This window comes from Capsella rubella, unplaced genomic scaffold (genome assembly GCF_000375325.1).
Source record: "Capsella rubella cultivar Monte Gargano unplaced genomic scaffold, Caprub1_0 scaffold_3, whole genome shotgun sequence".
Classification (NCBI taxonomy): domain Eukaryota; kingdom Viridiplantae; phylum Streptophyta; class Magnoliopsida; order Brassicales; family Brassicaceae; genus Capsella; species Capsella rubella.
In genome coordinates this window covers 13,146,059-13,164,887 of record NW_006238921.1, presented here as the reverse complement: position 1 = coordinate 13,164,887, position 18,829 = coordinate 13,146,059, and the positions used below count along the sequence as shown (strand labels likewise).

General features: G+C 37.5%; 3 protein-coding genes and 1 pseudogene across 3 annotated transcripts; 1 reads left to right on the top strand and 3 right to left on the bottom strand.

Moving 5' to 3' along the window:
• The first annotated feature begins 360 nt into the window (after positions 1–360).
• Positions 361–1,152, top strand: LOC17892400. Its single transcript, XM_006299097.1, has one exon. It carries the CDS (start codon positions 361–363, stop codon positions 1,150–1,152), a length of 792 nt encoding a protein of 263 aa, XP_006299159.1.
• Positions 1,153–6,912: 5,760 nt separating this feature from the next.
• LOC17891925 lies at positions 6,913–7,704 on the bottom strand. The gene has a single exon (XM_006300167.1). The coding sequence runs from the start codon at positions 7,702–7,704 to the stop codon at positions 6,913–6,915; it is 792 nt and encodes a 263-aa protein (XP_006300229.1).
• Positions 7,705–10,401: 2,697 nt separating this feature from the next.
• Positions 10,402–11,289, bottom strand: LOC17892924. The gene has a single exon (XM_006299096.2). It carries the CDS (start codon positions 11,244–11,246, stop codon positions 10,455–10,457), a length of 792 nt encoding a protein of 263 aa, XP_006299158.1. The 5' UTR covers positions 11,247–11,289; the 3' UTR covers positions 10,402–10,454.
• A 5,854-nt stretch (positions 11,290–17,143) lies between these two features.
• LOC111831552 lies at positions 17,144–17,908 on the bottom strand (annotated as a pseudogene).
• Positions 17,909–18,829: the final 921 nt, after the last annotated feature.

Here is an 18,829-nt window from a genome sequence, read left to right as displayed (position 1 = left end):
ATGATTATTGCAAGTTCACAGGAAAAAGATAAGGGTGACTTTCAATAGCAGACAAGCCAGCTATGTTTGTAAATTAGTCGCTCGTGCAATGGAACTCAACTCAGTGCATTAAGTAAATAGAGAATTGAGCTGTGAGGGATGGTTGGAGAGAGACATAGAACTGATATGGTGGAGATCTTGATCCATTATTTTTATTTGTCATATCTGATAATGAGATGCTTATTGTTTAACCACCACGAGATTCGTCTCACCTCTCTTTCCTGATGGTGTGTATATATGTATTGACCTAGAGACGCATTGAGAAGGCAGAACAAACATCTTTAGCTCTCTCTACATTTGTATTCTTCTTGATCAATAAAAATGGCTGTCTCTTTCCATGTTCGCTCTAACAGTTATCCCTCAATACCTCACCCACAAGCCGCTCATGTCGATGAGCAGTTGGCCCGGTTAAGATCATCTGAGGAAGCCTCAACATCTTCAAGCTCTTCTATCTGTCAAAGACTTGACAACCTTCAAGAATTACATGAGTCTCTTGACAAGCTTATCCGCCTACCCGTTACACAACACGCTCTAGGTCAAGAGCAGAACAAGAAAGCTGTTGAGCAGCTTCTTGATGGATCTCTCAGGATCTTGGATGTGTGCAACATTTCCAAAGATGCTTTGTCGCAGATGAAAGAATGCCTTATGGAGATCCAATCTATTCTAAGAAGAAAGCGCGGAGATCTATCAGGAGAGGTTAAAAAATACTTAGCTTCAAGAAAGTCCTTCAAGAAGACATTCCAAAGAGTACAAAAGTCTCTCAAAATTTCACAAACTGAAGACAACAACGACAAATCTTTGGCTGTCTTTGGAGAAGCAGAAGCTGTTACAATTGCTCTTTTTGATGCTCTCTTTAGCTACATGTCTGGATCAAAGACTTGTAGCAAATGGTCAGTCGTCTCAAAGATAATGAACAAGAAGAAAATTACATGTGAAGCGCAAACAAACGAATTCACAAAGGTTGACTCCGATTTCCAATCCGAGAAGACTTTGAAAATGGAGGATGTTCAGATCCTAGAGTCATGCATTCAAGATCTTGAAGATGGACTTGAGTCATTATCTAAGTCTCTGATCAAATACAGAGTTTCAATTCTCAACAGCTTTGGCCATTAAAGCCTATAAATTTTGTACATATAAGAAAAGTTAATAGTAACTAATTCAAGTATCAATTCCAAACATCTTATTCCTTTTATCTTTGACTCTTTAAACATCAAATAACAAGTTCATCACCAATAAATCAGAAATTTTTTAAATTGAATCTTGAATTCACAAAGTTCATAGTTTAAACTTCATGGTAAAACTAATGACGTGAATAACTCTTGTCGACTCATTATAAATGATGAAGTTTTTCGAATTTCACATGTTATTTGCAATAATAACTTTGTTCATGTCTGTATGGTGGGAAACATTTGAAGTGATTCAAGAAACCATAATTAAGAAATAAAACTCTAAAGTTCTTTGTGAGTTTTCACATGTCGAAAAATCGACGAATAAGGATCTTGTCTGTATAATATCCTTGAGAAGGTTGTGTTAAATATGAAACAATGTATTCTTTAAACTCTGTGTGCATGAGGTTTAACTTATTATATGCAAAAATAGTTGTTTGTTTGGTTTTCGGACTTGTAAATAAAAAATTACAAAATAAACAGAGATTAAACTTATGAATTAAAACATTGGGTCATATGGGTTTTCAGAGATCAATGAGAAATTGAAATATATGCACGAGTGGCTCTAAAACAATGTGTTATATTTATGCAAGTCTGTTTTCAAGAATATAATACAGACAAGATCCTAATATATTGGTTTTGACATGTGAAATCGCATAGTGTACTTTATTTTTATGTTGAATTATATTTACACTGTCTCCCACCATTTAGACATGAACAGATCATCTATTATTGCTCAAAACGTGTGAAATCAGAGATGCTTAATTATGGTTAATACTATAAAGGAGAGTAGTATAGAAGGTTACAAATGTAATTAGTTAATCACTAAACCTAAGACTGAACCTATATATATGTTGTAAATCATGTTAATAAAATCATATCATTCAGTCCAACTTAATATGGTATCAGAGCAGTGTTTTTCCTAAAACCTAAAAATTTTTTTCGCCGCCGCTCATCTCTTCTTCTTCTTCTTCTTCTTCTTCATCTCTGTTCTTCCGCTTCTCTTTTTCTAATCACCGGCCATGTCTTCCTCCTCTGAGGTAGTTGCAACCACCGACAACACGTCGCTTCTTAACATCAATATGTCCAACGTGACAAAGCTCACCGCCACGAATTTCTTGATGTGGAAACGTCAAGTCCATGCCTTGTGCAAGGGCTATGACCTTGATGGCTATCTCGATGGTGTGACTGCTGCACCACAAGCCACCGTGATCTCAGAGGGTCACACCTCTCCAAATCCGGCTTACAAACATTGGTTTCGCCAAGACCAACTCATCTACTCCAGTCTTCTGGGATCCATTTCAATTGCTGTGCAACCTCTTCTGTCAAAGACAACAACGTCGGCTGAAATTTGGAATACGCTCACTGACATGTATGCGAATCCAAGTCGGGGACATGTCAAACAATTACGTGCGCAATTAACGCATTGGAAGAAAGGTACAAAAACCATAGAGGAATATTTTCAAGGCTTAACAACACGTTTTGATCAGCTTGCAACTCTTGAGAGTCCTGTTCCTCATGAGGACCAAATCGATTACATCCTTGGTGGTTTACCAGAAGATTACAAACAAGTTCATGATCAGATAGAGGGCCGTGAGACTGCACCATCGCTGCCCGTCATCTATGAAAAGTTGATCAATCACGAGCTGAAAATCCAAACCATCCTTGCTGCTGTCTCCACTACCGTTCCGGCGTCTGCAAATGTGGCTACTCACAAAAACTCGAGTCACAACAATCGTTATCAAAACCGTGGCCGAGGGAATCAACAACAACATAACTCCCAGCAAGGACGTGGTTCACAAGGCAGGGGTTACCAAGGTCGTTGTCAAATTTGTGGAGTCCACGGCCACAGTGCTCGTTGGTGTTATCACCTTCAATCTGCTGGAAGAGGATACTCGACTTCAGGGGGTGGATATCAAACAGCGGGCACTGGATACTCTTCGCCACTGCCATGGCAACCCCGAGCTAATGTTGCCATGATATCACAGCCCAATGCAGCTCCATGGGTATGTGATACTGGGGCTACTCATCATTTAACGTCGGACCTTGCGAACTTATCTCTCCATCAGCCGTACAATGGAGGAGAGGAGGTGACAATAGCAGATGGTTCTGGCTTACCAATTACCCACACTGGTTCAGCCTTACTTCCTACACCATCTCGTTTTCTTAAATTGCAAGATGTTTTATACGTTCCGAATGTGTGCAAAAATTTGATTTCGGTTTACAGACTTTGTAACGCTAATCAAGTCTCTGTGGAATTCTTTCCCGCACATTTTCAGGTGAAGGATCTCAGCACGGGGGCCCGGTTACTCCAAGGCAAGACTAAGAATGAGCTATATGAATGGCCAATTGATCAGCGTACTGCTACGGCTTTATCGGCATCATCTTCACCCAAAACCGATTTTTCTTCTTGGCATAAAAGACTTGGCCATCCCTCTTTTTCTACTCTAAAAGCTGTTGTTTCCCAGTTTTCTTTACCACTTTCAAACTCTCTGCAAAAACCTTTCTCTTGTTCCGATTGTTTACTCAATAAAAGTCACAAGTTGCCGTTTAATACAAACACAATCACCTCCTCACAACCTCTTGAGTATCTTTACACAGATGTTTGGACTTCTCCCATTTTGTCTTTTGATCACTTCAAGTATTACCTTGTCATTGTCGATCATTTTACAAGGTATACTTGGATGTATCCATTGAAACAAAAGTCACAAGTTAAGGAGGTTTTTGTGGCGTTTAAAGCATTGGTGGAGAATCGATTTCAGAGTAAAGTTCGTACCTTATACTCCGACAATGGTGGAGAGTTTGTGGCGCTACGGTCATTCCTAGCAGAGCATGGCATTTCGCATCTCACTACACCACCGCATACGCCAGAACACAACGGCATTTCCGAAAGAAAACATCGACACATCGTTGAGACGGGTCTTGCTCTTCTTGGCCATGCCTCAATGCCAAAAACATATTGGTCGTATGCGTTTGCTACTGCGGTGTACCTAATCAACCGAATGCCAACAGAGATTTTAGATGGTCAAAGTCCGTATCTGAAGCTGTTCAAGCAATCTCCCAATTACGTTAAGTTACGGGTTTTTGGTTGCACTTGTTATCCATGGTTACGTCCATACCGTAACAACAAGTTAGAGACGAGATCAACGGCGTGTGTATTTGTCGGCTATTCTCTCACACAAAGTGCCTATCTATGCCTAGATACTACAAGTGGTCGTGTCTATACATCTCGTCACGTACAATTTGTGGAAACAAGTTTTGGGTTTTCCTCGCCGGTTACGTCTGTGGAAGCATCACCACCGTGCATTCATGACGTCGATCCGGTCCGTGTGTTGCCTTCGCCGTTAGCTCATTCCTTGTCGCCCCCGTCTCTGGCTCCTTCACCGCCGGTCACGTCGTCCTCATCGTCAATGCATCCCTCGTCCTCACACTCACCTGCTCCATTGTCGTCTACCTCTGTTTTTCAAAATCCAGAACATCACGATCAACAAATGGGCTCAGCAAATTCAGGCCCAGCAACTCCAAGCCCATCTTCTTCAAATCAGCCCACTCCAAATCTCGGCCCATCTCCACAGTCTTCCCCTTTGTCCCCAACTTCGTCGACTCCATCTTCCTCCCAAAACTCATCTCCCACAAATTCTCCCAGAAACTTAAACACCTCACCACAAATCCAACCTATTCCCGAACCACCACAAATACAACCGCCTCCCGAACCACCGCTACCTCCACAAAATATCCACCCAATGACAACCCGAGCTAAGAACCAAATTACCAAACCAAAAGCCAAAATGAACCTTATGGCCACAACAACACCAACCATACCGACGACAGCGGCTCAAGCGCTTAAAGATCCTAATTGGAGAAGGGCAATGTGTGAGGATATAGATGCACAGCTTCGTGAACGAACGTGGGATGTGGTTCCTCCACAGCCTTCGAAAAATGTCATAACATGTAAGTGGATTTTTACCCTTAAATATAAACCTAACGGTTCTATTGAAAGGTACAAGGCGAGATTGGTTGCACGGGGATTCAACCAACAGTACGGCATCGACTACTCCGAGACATTCAGTCCGGTAATAAAGTCAACGACAGTCCGCATTGTTCTTGAAGTGGCTGTGAAACGAGGTTGGAGTATACACCAAGTTGATATCAACAATGCATTTTTACAAGGCACACTTGAGGATGAGGTTTATGTCACTCAACCTCCTGGATTTGTTGATCGTGATCGTCCTACTCATGTTTGTCGATTGAACAAGGCTCTTTATGGTTTAAAACAAGCTCCAAGGGCGTGGTATCAAGAACTTCGAACGTTTCTGCTCAACAATGGCTTCACAAATTCTCTATCAGATACCTCGTTGTTCACCTACAAGCGAGGGAGTGATCTTTTATATGTGCTGGTTTATGTCGATGACATAATTATTACGGGGTTGTCGTCTCTTGTTAAAACCTTCAATACCTCACTTGCTGCTCGTTTCTCCCTCAAGGATCTGGGTCCCCTTAGTTATTTCTTGGGTATAGAAGCTACTCGCACACAGAGAGGGTTACATTTGATGCAACGGAAGTATATAACTGATTTATTGGCTCGCTCGAATATGCAAGATGCACATCCAGTCCCCACGCCAATGACAGAGTCTCCACAGCTCACGCTACATATGGGGAAGCCACTAGCTGATCCGAAGAAGTATCGTATGGTCATTGGTAGCCTCCAATATTTGTCTTTTACAAGACCAGATATTGCATTTGCGGTTAATCGCTTATCTCAATATATGCATCAACCGACTGATGTACATTGGCAGGCTGCCAAGAGGGTGCTACGGTATCTTGCGGGTACGAAGTCACATGGTATATTCATTCGTTCGGATTGTCCTCTCACAGTTCATGCGTTCTCCGACGCGGATTGGGGCGGTGATGTAGGCGATCGTGTATCCACCAACGCATACATTGTATATTTTGGGGGAACACCGATCTCATGGTCATCTAAAAAGCAGAAAAGTGTCGCTCGCTCTTCGACAGAGGCTGAATACCGTGCTCTTGCGAATGCTGCTTCAGAACTCCAATGGATATGCTCTCTTCTAACTGAATTGGGAATAACGTTACCAACAGTACCAGTGATTTATTGTGATAATATGGGAGCTACGTATCTATGTGCGAATCCGGTTTTTCACTCACGGATGAAGCACATTGCGATTGATTATCATTTTGTTCGTGGTCATATACAATCTGGTGCTTTAAGGGTTGCTCACATCTCCACAGAAGATCAATTGGCGGATGCATTAACCAAGCCTCTGCATCGTTTTCGATTTCATGCTCTTAATAACAAGATTGGCGTCCAGTCACTGGCTCCATCTTGAGGGGGTGTATAAAGGAGAGTAGTATAGAAGGTTACAAATGTAATTAGTTAATCACTAAACCTAAGACTGAACCTATATATATGTTGTAAATCATGTTAATAAAATCATATCATTCAGTCCAACTTAATAAATACAAGTTAACTTGTTACCGCACGAAGATTAAACTGTAAATATTTTGGATGGTTTAATAATCAATGGTAGAATTCTTGATTAGGCGACTTCTTGGTTTTCTTGATTCAAGACTGAAATTGTGGTTCGATGATAATATAATCAAATTATCAAACACAAATTGTATTAGAAATCATCATGTATATATTAATTTTGTTTTGGTTAGATATGTACAAAATGTATAGTCATTAGTGGCCTAAAATGTTAAGAATTGAGACTCTATATTTGATCATTGACTTGGAAAGAGATTCAAGTCCATCTTCAAGATCTTGAATGCATGACTCTAGGACCTGAACGTCTTCCATCTTCAAGGTCTTTTCAGATTGAAATTCAGAGTCAACTCTTGTGAATTCATTTGCTTGTGTCTCACTTGAAACCTTCTTCTTGTTCATTAGCTTTGAGACGAGAGACCATTTGTCACAAGTCTTTGATCCAGACATGAAGGAGAACAAGTATTCAAAAAGAGCCATTGTAACAGCTTCTGCTTCTCCAAACATAGTAAGAGATTTTTCGTTGCATTCTTGATCTTGTTTGATTTTCAAACTCTTGAGAACCCTTTGGAATGACTTCTTGAGGGATCTTCTTGTGGCTAAGTATTTCTTGACCTCTCCAGAAAGATCTCCGCGCTTTCTTCGAAGAATTGATTGGATCTCCATGAGACCCTCTTTCATCTGCGACAAAGCATCCTTGGAGATGTTGCACAAATCCAAGATCCTGAGAGATCCATCAAGAAGCTGTTCAACGGTTTTCTTATTCTGCTCTTGAGCTAAAGCTTGTTGGGTCATTGGTAGGCGGATAAGCTTGTCGAGAGACTCGTGTAGCTCTTGAATGTTGTCAAGTCTTTGACAGATATAATAGCTTGAAGATGTTGAGGCTTCTTCAGAAGATCTTAAACGAGACAACTGCTCATCGACATGAGAAGCTTGTGGGTGAGGTCTAGAAGGGAAACTGTTAGAGCGAACGTGGAAAGATGAAGCCATTTTTTTCTTAATCTTAAATCCTTTGTTGTTGATCAAATAGAAATGTTGAGAGCTAAGATGTTTCTTCTGGCTTCTCATTGCCTCTAAGCTCATTACTTATATACATCATCAAGAAAGAGAGACATATGAGGAATCTCTTGCTGCATATAGAATTATTATATTTAATCATGAACATTAATGTCTGTGCAATGTTCCCTCTATGCAATAAAGATTTAACTCAGATCTCAAAAAATGAATGTGCACAGTCGACTTTGCAACGCGTTGGCATAGTTTACGGAAAAGCCAGTGTGGCTTGTCTCAATGGGAAAAGATGATAACAGCACTATTCTTGCATGATCAACCATGGCAAAAACCTTGGATCTTGTCTGCCTTCTACACAACAGTCACATGCTGTTACACGGTTACTACAGAGTTGAGTAGATAAAAAAAATTTTTAAAAGAGTAAAGACACCTTGAGGTTATAAAATGCCTTGTGAGCTATACATAAAGTATAGTTTTTGCCATGTGCTTCTGTAATATGTTATTTCAGTCTCTTAATCCTAACTTTAATATAGTAACCAAAGAAGTAATTGTGAGCAAATTAGTCTGTTCTCATATGTCTACACATCCGAGAAACTATTGTTCTTTATTAGCTAGTAATTGGTTACCTTTAAGCCATGAGTTTCAATGTGACAAAAGCCATAAAATGATCAAGTATACTATCACTTGCAGTTTCTTGAATCTTGTTCGTAGCTATTACGCAAAGGTACTTCTGTGTGTATTCTTGGAAACCCTAGCAAGTTATTATTGGGCAGAACAAGAGCAAACTTGAATCAACACCCAAGAAAAAAAACCTAACTCTTTGTCTTCCCCAATCAAACCACAAGCAAGGAACTAATACATGCAGCATCTAGTTTTGACCCATCTTCAAGATCTTGAATGGGTGACTCAAGAGTCATTTCTAAGATCTGCACATGCACTGATGCAGCATATCATCTATCTTCAAAGAGCAAAGGATTGTAGCATTGAGCAAAACATTTCGTTTCTACAGTGTTCTCTCCATTACTGGTTTATCAACTCAGAGATCAATGACTTTGAAACTCACAACATGCAAAACAGAGTACCAAACAGAGAGGAGCAATAGTTATGGCCTTCTGCTTCTCCTTAACGTAGCCAAAGACGTGTTGTTCTTTCAGTACCATAAACACTTCTCCACTGCATTAGAAAACCCTTCGAGTTTTGTTATCAACCATAGCTGCCACCATTTTCTCTCTTTTTTGTTTTCCTTTCGTTTTTTTTGGTAATCAAAAAAAGACCTACGAGAACTCAAGATGCTTCATGCATGAACCATTTTGTTCAATACATATATACCATGAGAAAGATATCATCATTTGCCATCTTTATTGTTATGTTGGCACCAAAAGACTCCGATGTTTATGCAATGTTCCCCTTCTAGCCGAAGTCCCATATGCACAATCCACTATAGTTGTCTCCTTGTAAGGAGATAATAAAAGCCATATTTCATGTATTTTTTCACTCTCAAAACCACATGAGCCTATAAGAAAATTCCGAGAAATCGGAATTTTGCAGGGAAGGAGACAGACAAGATCCGGAATGCATATGAGGAAATCCAAGTTGGATGACAAATTTGCTAGGGTGGCTATATTAGTTTGAAAGATAATGCATGTGATAATATCTGAATCATATCTTTCTTTCATATATATTATGAGTCATGGAATGTGTTTGGAGGGAGACATTGCATAAACATCGGTCTATATGATCACAATGATTCCACATGTTTCTCTTCCTTGATCGATGGTTGTATATATGCAGTGGTGAGAGACGCAGAGAAAGCATAACAGACAATCTTCTCTTGATTTTAAACTTAAATCCAAAAATAAAAGCTATGTAAGAAATGGCAGTCTCATTCCATTTTCGCTAATCGATTCTTAGAAGAAAGCGTGGAGATTTGTCGAGCGAAGTGAAGAAATATTTAGCCTTGAGAAGATCCAATAAGAAGATCAGTACAAAAGTTAACAAAAGACTTTTATAGAACAAGATCAGTACTACAACGACTTTGGCTTGTCTTAGAAACTGTCACAATTTCTCTGTTTTATTCTATGCTATGCTACATGTCTTCATCAAAATCTTGTGACAAATGGTCATTGGTCTGAGAGCTAATGAACAAGAAAAATGTCTCATACGAAGCGCAAACAAACGAATTCACAAGACGACTGCAGATGATGATTTTTTCATGCATTCAAGATCTTGAAGATGTCGTTCCGGATTAGGCTTGGACACTTTTGTACACAAAACAAATATCAATACAAATGAATACAAGATTTATTCGTTCATTTCACTATGTTATCTACTTTTCTTTCATATTTTGAGTATGTGTCATTTACCATGAAAGAACTAAGACGTTTCAAGAAACAAGAACATAGAATCTGAAATATTTTGATAATTCACTAGTCTTTCTCTGTTTAGTAATCTTGGTTCAAACATAGTGAGCAATCTTGGAACTGAAGTTTGGTGGACTCAAGCTAAAAACAGAACTTGTTACGGTAAGAAACGTAAACTAAGAAATTTGGGATTATTGAAAAGACAATAGTAAATGTGTTATTTAAAATTACTGTTGTTTTCTTGGTTCTGGATTGAACTTGTTCTTGGATGATAAATTGGTAATAGAATAAATCACACAAAAGCATAGGAGGAATCTTGAATTAGTTTTTATTAAATTTTCTTCAGTATGTGTACAAAATTTATAGCCATTAATGGCCTAAGATGTTAAGGATTGAGACTCTGTATTTAATCAAAGACTTAGAGAGAGATTCAAGTCCATCTTCAAGATCTTGAATGCATGACTCTAGGATCTGAACATCTTCCATCTTCAAGGTCTTTTCTGATTGGAATTCGGAGTCCACCTTTGCGAATTCGTTTGCTTTTGCTTCACATGAGACCTTCTTCTGGTTTATTAGCTTTGAGACCAATGACCATTTTCCACAAGCCTTTGATCCAGACATGAAGGAGAAGAGAGAATCAAAAAGGTTCATTGTAATAGCTTCAGCTTCTCCAAAAACTGCCAAAGAGTCGTCGTTACATTCTTGGTCTTGCTTGACCTTCAAACTCTTGAGGACCTTTTGGAATGACTTCTTGAGGCATCTTCTTGAGGCTAAGTATTTCTTAATCTCTCCAGATAAATCTCCGCGCTTTCTTCGAAGAATCGATTGGATCTCCATGAGACCCTCTTTCATCTGAGACAAAGCATCCTTGGAAACGTTGCACATATCCAAGATCCTGAGAGATCCATCAAGAAGCTGCTCAACGGCTTTCTTGTTCTGCTCCTGGCTTAGAGCATGTTGTGTAACAGGTAGACGAATAAGCTTGTCAAGAGACTCGTGTAGATCCTGAAGGTTGTCAAGTTTCTGGCAGATAGAAGAGCTGGAAGATGTTGAGGCTTCATCACAAGATCTTAGTCGAGCCAACTGCTCATCAACATGAGCAGCTTGTGGGTGAAGTCTAGAGGGAAAACTGTTAGATCGAACATGGAAGGAGACTGCCATTTTTGTTGATCTTTAACTTCTCTATTGTAGATCAAAGAGAAGATGTTGAGAGAGCTTTAAGATGTTTCTTCTGTCTTCTCAATGCTTCTCCTAACAATACTTATATATACACCAGCATGAGAGAGCTATGTAAGGTTAAAAAAATTGAAAACATTAATGCAAATGTTCCCCTTCTAAGGTGGCAAAAAGCATCTTATCTCTAATATAGAAATAAAATATCACCTTTCAAATTTCCTAAGGCATTGAGATGCGCATCGTTGCATGGGTGCTTATTTAAAAAACCATGAACGAAAGCTGGCTTTGTCTGCTATTGAAATGCCAAGCCATTCGTGCAGATCTCATCCTTATCATCTCAACATTTCTTTAAAAGAGAAGAATAATTAATTTGCCCTCGTTTGTAGTGTTAATTCAAGAACACAATGTGGCAAAAGACAAGGCATAGACAATGCTGATTCAAGAATGTGATTCCCAAGTATTAAAATCACGTTGAAAATGCCGTAGTTTATCAAGAAACCATGTTATGTGATTTAATGTGAAGTGTAAGAAAAAATATTATAATTGTTACTCTTAAATCTTTAATCTTGTAAAATACTTATTGATCCACATGAGTTAGCCATATGATTTACACGCATGCATTATGCTTATAATTTAATCAAGAAATCTATATTAAAACAACTATGTTAATAATGGCGGTTTCTGGTGGAGTATAAGATCCATACCATAGCCGTAGATAAAGGCATGTGAACAAATGTGGATGTTAAGAGATAGAGAGGTTAACTAAACATGAATATGCAAAACAATTAAACTATATATGGTTCATCAATATAAGATTAAACTATAAATTTCAAGGGTCAAAAGATGTTTGGGTGTCTAAACATTCCGTAATAAAGAAGTGGGTGGAGGAACACAAGTTTCAGTTTGGGTGTCTTCTTGAAACAAGGGTTAAGGAGAAGAAAGCGCAGTGGTTAGGAGACCAGTTATTTCATGACTGGTCCATGTTAACAAATTATGAATACAATAGACGTGGTAGAATATGGGTGTTATGGAGGAGCGATGTACGATTAACTCCATTTTATAAAAGTAGTCAAGTTGTCACATGTTCGGTGAAGCTTGATGACCAAGAGGAAGAATTTTTCTGCTCTTTTGTGTATGCATCTAATGGGGTAGAGGAAAGGAAAGAGCTTTGGAGGGAGTTAAAGGCTCACCACGACTCTCCTATTTTCAGAAATAAACCTTGGATGCTAATGGGCGATTTCAATGTCACTTTAGATATGAATGAACATTCTAGAGTGGAGATCACCCCGGAAGTCACCTCAGGCATGCGTGATTTTCAAACAACAGTGGGCGACTGCTCTTTGTTTGATATGTTATCTCATGGCCCTCTCTTCACGTGGTGTAATAAAAGAGAAGAAGATCTTATATTAAAAAAGTTAGATCGGGTGTTGGTGAATAATGACTGGTTGAGGGTTTTTCCGCAAGCATATAACGTGTTTGAAGCTGGGGGGTGCTCGGATCATTTAAGATGCCGGATAAAGACTACTACCGAGAGTAACACAATCCATGGCCGTAAACCGTTTAAATTTGTCAATGTGTTAACAGAAATGGAGGGTTTTCCAACTGTGGTTGATTCATTTTGGAAGGGTACTGAAGCTCTTTTCCTGTCCACTTCCACTATGTTTCGATTCTCAAAAAAGCTAAAAGGGTTAAAGCCTCTGCTAAGGCAGCTGGCTAAAGAGAGATTGGGTTCGTTGGTGAAAAAATCGAAGGAGGCATATGATTTTTTATACCAAAAGCAAGAGGCCAACTTGCAACAACCTACGCCACTTACTATGGAGGAGGAGAATAGTGCATTTAGTCGATGGGAGTTTATTGCAGGACTTGAGGAGAAATTTTTAAAGCAAAGATCTAAGCTTCATTGGCTCCATGTGGGAGACAAAAATAATAAAATTTTTCATCGTGCTGCTGCAGCTCGTAAGGCAAAAAACACAATTAAAGAGGTGAAATGTGCAGATGGGAGACTGGTTACAACAAAGGATGAGGTAAAAATTGAAGCCGAGAGACATTTTAGGGAGTTTATGCAGGAGATTCCAAGTGACTATGAGGGTGATACGGTGGAAGAGCTGCAACACTTGTTAAAATTTCGTTGTTCCGGGCTGGACAAAGATTGGCTCATCCGGACAGTGACGGGAGAAGAAATTAAAAAGGTCTTGTTCTCGATGCCAAATAATAAATCTCCAGGACCCGATGGCTACACGGCTGAGTTTTACAAAGCTACATGGGGGACTATTGGTCAAGAATTTGTGCTTGCAGTTCAGTCTTTCTTTGCTAAGGGTTTTCTTCCAAAAGGTATTAACTCCACTATCCTAGCTCTTATCCCAAAGAAGTTGGGAGTATGTGAAATGCGAGATTACCGCCCCATCTCATGCTGTAACGTCTTATATAAAGTCATATCTAAGATCATTGCGAATAGGCTAAAGAAAATGCTGCCAAAGTTTATTTCTGGAAATCAATCCGCTTTTGTTCAAGATCGTCTCTTAATCGAGAATGTGTTGCTTGCTACGGAGTTAGTTAAAGATTATCATAAGGATTCAATTTCTGGGAGATGTGCTATTAAGATTGACATCTCTAAAGCATTCGATACCGTTCAATGGTCTTTCTTAACTAAAGCTCTCGTTGCTATGGACTTCCCTCCCTCTTTTATACATTGGATATCGCTTTGTATCTCTACGGCTTCTTTTTCGGTGCAAGTTAATGGTGAACTGGCTGGTTATTTTAGAAGCTCAAGGGGGTTAAGACAAGGTTGCTCGCTGTCCCCTTATTTATTTGTCATTTGTATGGATGTTTTGTCAAAGATGCTTGACAAGGCTGCAGGTGCGAACTGTTTTGGATACCATCCGCGATGTAAGAATCTCAACTTGACCCATTTAAGCTTTGCAGATGACTTAATGGTTCTTTCGGATGGGAAAGTAAGATCAATTGATGGTATTGTGGAAGTTTTTACTGCTTTTGCTAAGAAATCAGGTCTCAAGATCAGTATGCCAAAATCTACATTGTATCTTGCTGGAACGTCGGAGGCAGCTCGTATACAAATCGCCCATCGCTATCCTTTTACAGTGGGTCATCTTCCGGTTCGTTATTTGGGACTTCCTTTGGTTACGAAACAGCTCTCATTAGCAGATTGTTGCCCTCTACTTGAGAAGATTAAGGCAAGGATTGGTTCTTGGACTGCTCGTTATTTATCTTATGAATTTGATCAGCTCCATTCTTTGGAGTACATGTAACTTCTGGCTGGGAGCGTTTCGTCTCCCGAAAGCGTGTATCTACGAACTTGAAAAACTATGCTCTGCTTTTCTTTGGTCCGGAGCAGATATGAATCCACACAAAGCAAGGATCTCGTGGGACAAAGTTTGTAAACCAAAGGCTGAGGGTGGACTAGGCTTAAGGTCTCTTCATGAAAGCAATAATGTGAGCTGTCTCAAGCTGATTTGGCGGATTGTCTCCCATAGTGAGTCACTCTGGGCTTCTTGGGTTTCAACGACTCTTCTAAAAAATACTTCCTTCTGGTCGGTTAAGGAAAACACAAGTAAAGGATCTTGGATTTGGAGAAAGTTGTTAAAATATCGACATGTAGCAAAGGATTTGTGTAAGATACAAGTGAGGAATGGGCAGAGAACGTCTTTTTGGTACGATAATTGGTCGAGGCTGGGTTATCTAGTTGACATTACGGGAGAACGAGGGTTTATTGATATGGGAATTGGTAAAGGAAGCACAGTCGCGGAAGCTTGGACTCGGCGCAGACGGAGACATCGGGTTGGCCATCTTTTGTCAATCGAAGAAGAACTAAACCTCTCTTTCCAAAACAGAGGCGCCATGGCTGATGCTGTGGTTTGGCGAGGAAAAAATGGTGACTTCAAGCCCCGGTTTTCAACAAAGGAGACTTGGAATCATATTAGAACATCAGGGAGTTTAGTCAGTTGGTCTAAGGGGGTGTGGTTTGCTCACGACACTCCAAAGTATAGCTTCTGTGTGTGGCTAGCAGCTCAAGATAGACTTCCCACGGCTGCTCAAATGGCTACATGGAATGGCAATTCAGCGGGTACTTGTATGCTCTGTTTCTCTCACTTGGAAAGCAGGGATCATTTGTTCTTCGAATGCTCTTATGCTGCTGAGGTGTGGGAGGCGACTGCAAAGGTACTTTTCCATACTCATTATTCGACTAATTGGTCAATGCTCTTAGCGTTCATCTCTTTGCCTCACAAGGATCATATTGATGCTTTTCTTTTACGATATGTGTTTCAAACTGTTGTCTACACAATATGGAGAGAACGAAATGGACGTCTCCATGGAGATGCTTCTCATACGACTGCAACAATCATAAGTTGGGTTGATAGGCAAGTTAAAAATCAGCTCCAAACAATTAGAAGATCGGGTGATCGAAGATATGACGAGGGGTTCCAAAGATGGCTTCAAGCACGTTCATAATCAGTTGATTAAGATTTGCTCTGGGGAATTGTAATCTTTTTTAAGTATATTTTTAAAATAACGTTGCACTTGTTGTAAAAACGTAAATTTTTATTTTGAATATAATTTAACAATTTAACATTTTATTCAAAAAAGTTTGATGTTTGTTCAGTGTGTCAAGGGTCAAGTAAAATTCAACTTAAAACTAGTAAACACTCAAGGTGATTCTGATATTACTTTGGTCTTATGTCTTCTCTTGTCCAAGTCTTTACCCTTGAAAATTATAGCCATTCAAGATTTTATAAAAATTGGAAATCCTAAAAGATTGGGAATATTTGAGAGACACTTTTATATTAGTTTCTTGTTTTTTTTTTTGGTGAAAAGTTTCTTTAGTTATTTAGTAACAAATAAGAGACTGATTTTAAATATAAAATATGTAAATTTCTTAGAAAACAAATAAAGAAATTAAAAAAAGAAAATTGAGGTGGAAATGGAAGGCTGAATTTTGAAAGATAAAAAAAAAAAAAAATCTTCATTATTTTTTATTTTTGGCTGGAATTAGTAAAGTGTCAAATTTCAAAACATTTTGATTCAATGACAAATTTCCATAATGACAAATTTCCATAATAGTTTCATTACATTTATCTTGGAAAATGGAGAGTAAACTATACTCCATTTGTTTCTTTTTAAGTAATGTTTAAGCTTATTATACAAAGATTAAGAGACATATAATTTTTCTTTTTTCTATAAAAATACCATTAAATAAAATAAATTCAACCAATAAGAAAATATGATGTATGATATGATTGGTTAAAATTTATTAAATACATTTACTATTTGTTTTCAAAATTGAAAACATCATTTAAAATGAAACAAATCTTTTGGGCTAAAACATTATTTAAAAAGAAACGGAGAGAATAGTTATTTAGTGAAATCGTGCTATCACCCTTTCTAAAAATTCAACATGATTAATGTGTTTTCCCATATGTCACACATCTTCTCAAGAGTCCCACCCATAATTAAAAATTAAAATGATCGATGATGAAAGTAGACGACTAATTCAAAATGAAAATTCACTACAAGATCCTTATTTATTCATCGATTATGACAAGTGAATATGCACACGAAGACTTTAAAGGTCTATTGCTAAAATTTCTTGTAGTACCATTTATATTGTTTCCCACTATATATTCAAAATTATGTGACTCATGTTTTCTTATTTGACACACAGCTTTCTCTGTCTCAAAGATATATTCAGACAGACAAGTTTAACAATTTTTCAAATCATTATTAACGTAAATTTGTTTTTATCATGAAGTTATTATAAACTGTTAAATGAAGAACTACATTATGAGTCTTGAATATATTTCTATTAATAATTCCGTTTTGTACTAATTAAACTTTGTAGGGCATTAGTGGCCTAAGAGGCTAAGATGTTAATTAAGGATTAAGACTCTGTATTTGATCAAAGACTTAGAGAGAGAGACTCAAGTCCATCTTCAAGATCTTGAATGCATGACTCTAGGATCTGAACATCCTCCATCTTCAAAGTCTTTTCAGATTGGAATCCCAAGTCAACCATTGTGAATTCGTTTGCTTGTGCATCAGTCATCACATGGAAATTTCTTCTTGTTCAATATTAGCTTTGAGACGACTGACCATTTGTTACACGTCTTTGATGTAGACATAGAGAATCAGACAGAAGCAATTGTGGCAGCTTCTGCTTCTCCAAATACTAACAAGGATATGTCACTGAACTCCTTGTCTTGTTTGACCTTCAGGATCTTTTGGAATGACTTCTGGATAGATCTTCTTGAGGCTAAGTATATCTTGATAGTTTCACCGCGCTTTCTTCGTAGAATCGATTGGATCTCCATGAGACTCTCTTTCATCTGAGACAATATGCATCCTTGGGAATGTTGCACAAATCCAAGATCCTGATAGATCCATCAAGAAGCTGCTCAAAGCTGCTTTTGTCTTCTATTGAAGGCAATATACACTCGTATACATCTCAAGCCTAATGTTAAAGGAATGTGCCATATAATTAAGTCTCCGTAGATCATGGCATGTTCACAAATACACAATGAATTGTTTAACTCTTATTATTGCATACAACCGTGTGGATGCTCAGAGATGTCACATGCATGATATCTTATATAATAAGACAAGGTTTTTCCTAACTTTGCCTCACAACGCGACATTTGGCGCTCTATATTCATGACATGTGTCATTTTTATTAAATTCTAATTTAACATTTTAAAATTATTTTATTTGTGATATTGTGTTGTAAGTTATAAGATATGTATTGTTTGCTTTTAAAAAAGTGTCATTGTGGCAAAAAAAAACATTTTCTCCAATTTTAGTTTCTATTTAAATTAAATATCATATAAGCTAAACATAAAATGGAGCAGTTAAATTTTTTTTCTTTGTATTCAAAGAAAATTGGTATGAGTTTTTTCTTTAAGATTAAAATTCAGAAATAACATCAAAATTTCCTCCTCATTTTAAAGTATTTTTCAAAGTTATTAATATGGGTAATAAATTATTTATAACATGTTTTTATAATTTTTGAAAAATAAGTTTATAATAAAATAATTAACAAAATTTTTTTTTTTTACTTTATCATGGTGAAATCTATGGTAAATAATGAAATTAGAGAAAGTTAGATTTGTTCAGTATGATAAAATAGTACATCTAAATTATTTAGAGAAAGTAACTATTTAACCAAAAAATATTCTATTATTTAATTTACTATTATTTAATTTAGAAAACAAAATTTATTTAATTTACTATTATTAAACAGTTGAGAGAGGAAACACAGTCTAATAGAATATAATATCATGAAATTTAATCAAAGAATAATTATCATATTCTTCACAAATCATATATATATAAATAAAGTTTCACTATCTTCTTATTAGTTCACTTGGCATGTAACTTAAAAAAAATATTATGTATTATATATATATATATATATATTTAAGGGGGAATTTCAAAAATACCCCTTTTCATATACCTCTTTTTAAAAATACCCCATTTTCAAACTTTATCAAAAAACCCACTAAAAATGTTGAAATTTATCCAAATATGTGTGTAACCTTATAAATATATACACAAATTAC

Bases quoted from the DNA above. Each gene is read 5' to 3' on its own strand.
- LOC17891925 (XM_006300167.1), bottom strand. From the start codon at position 7,704: ATGGCTTCATCTTTCCACGTTCGCTCTAACAGTTTCCCTTCTAGACCT.
- LOC17892400 (XM_006299097.1), top strand. From the start codon at position 361: ATGGCTGTCTCTTTCCATGTTCGCTCTAACAGTTATCCCTCAATACCT.
- LOC17892924 (XM_006299096.2), bottom strand. From the start codon at position 11,246: ATGGCAGTCTCCTTCCATGTTCGATCTAACAGTTTTCCCTCTAGACTT.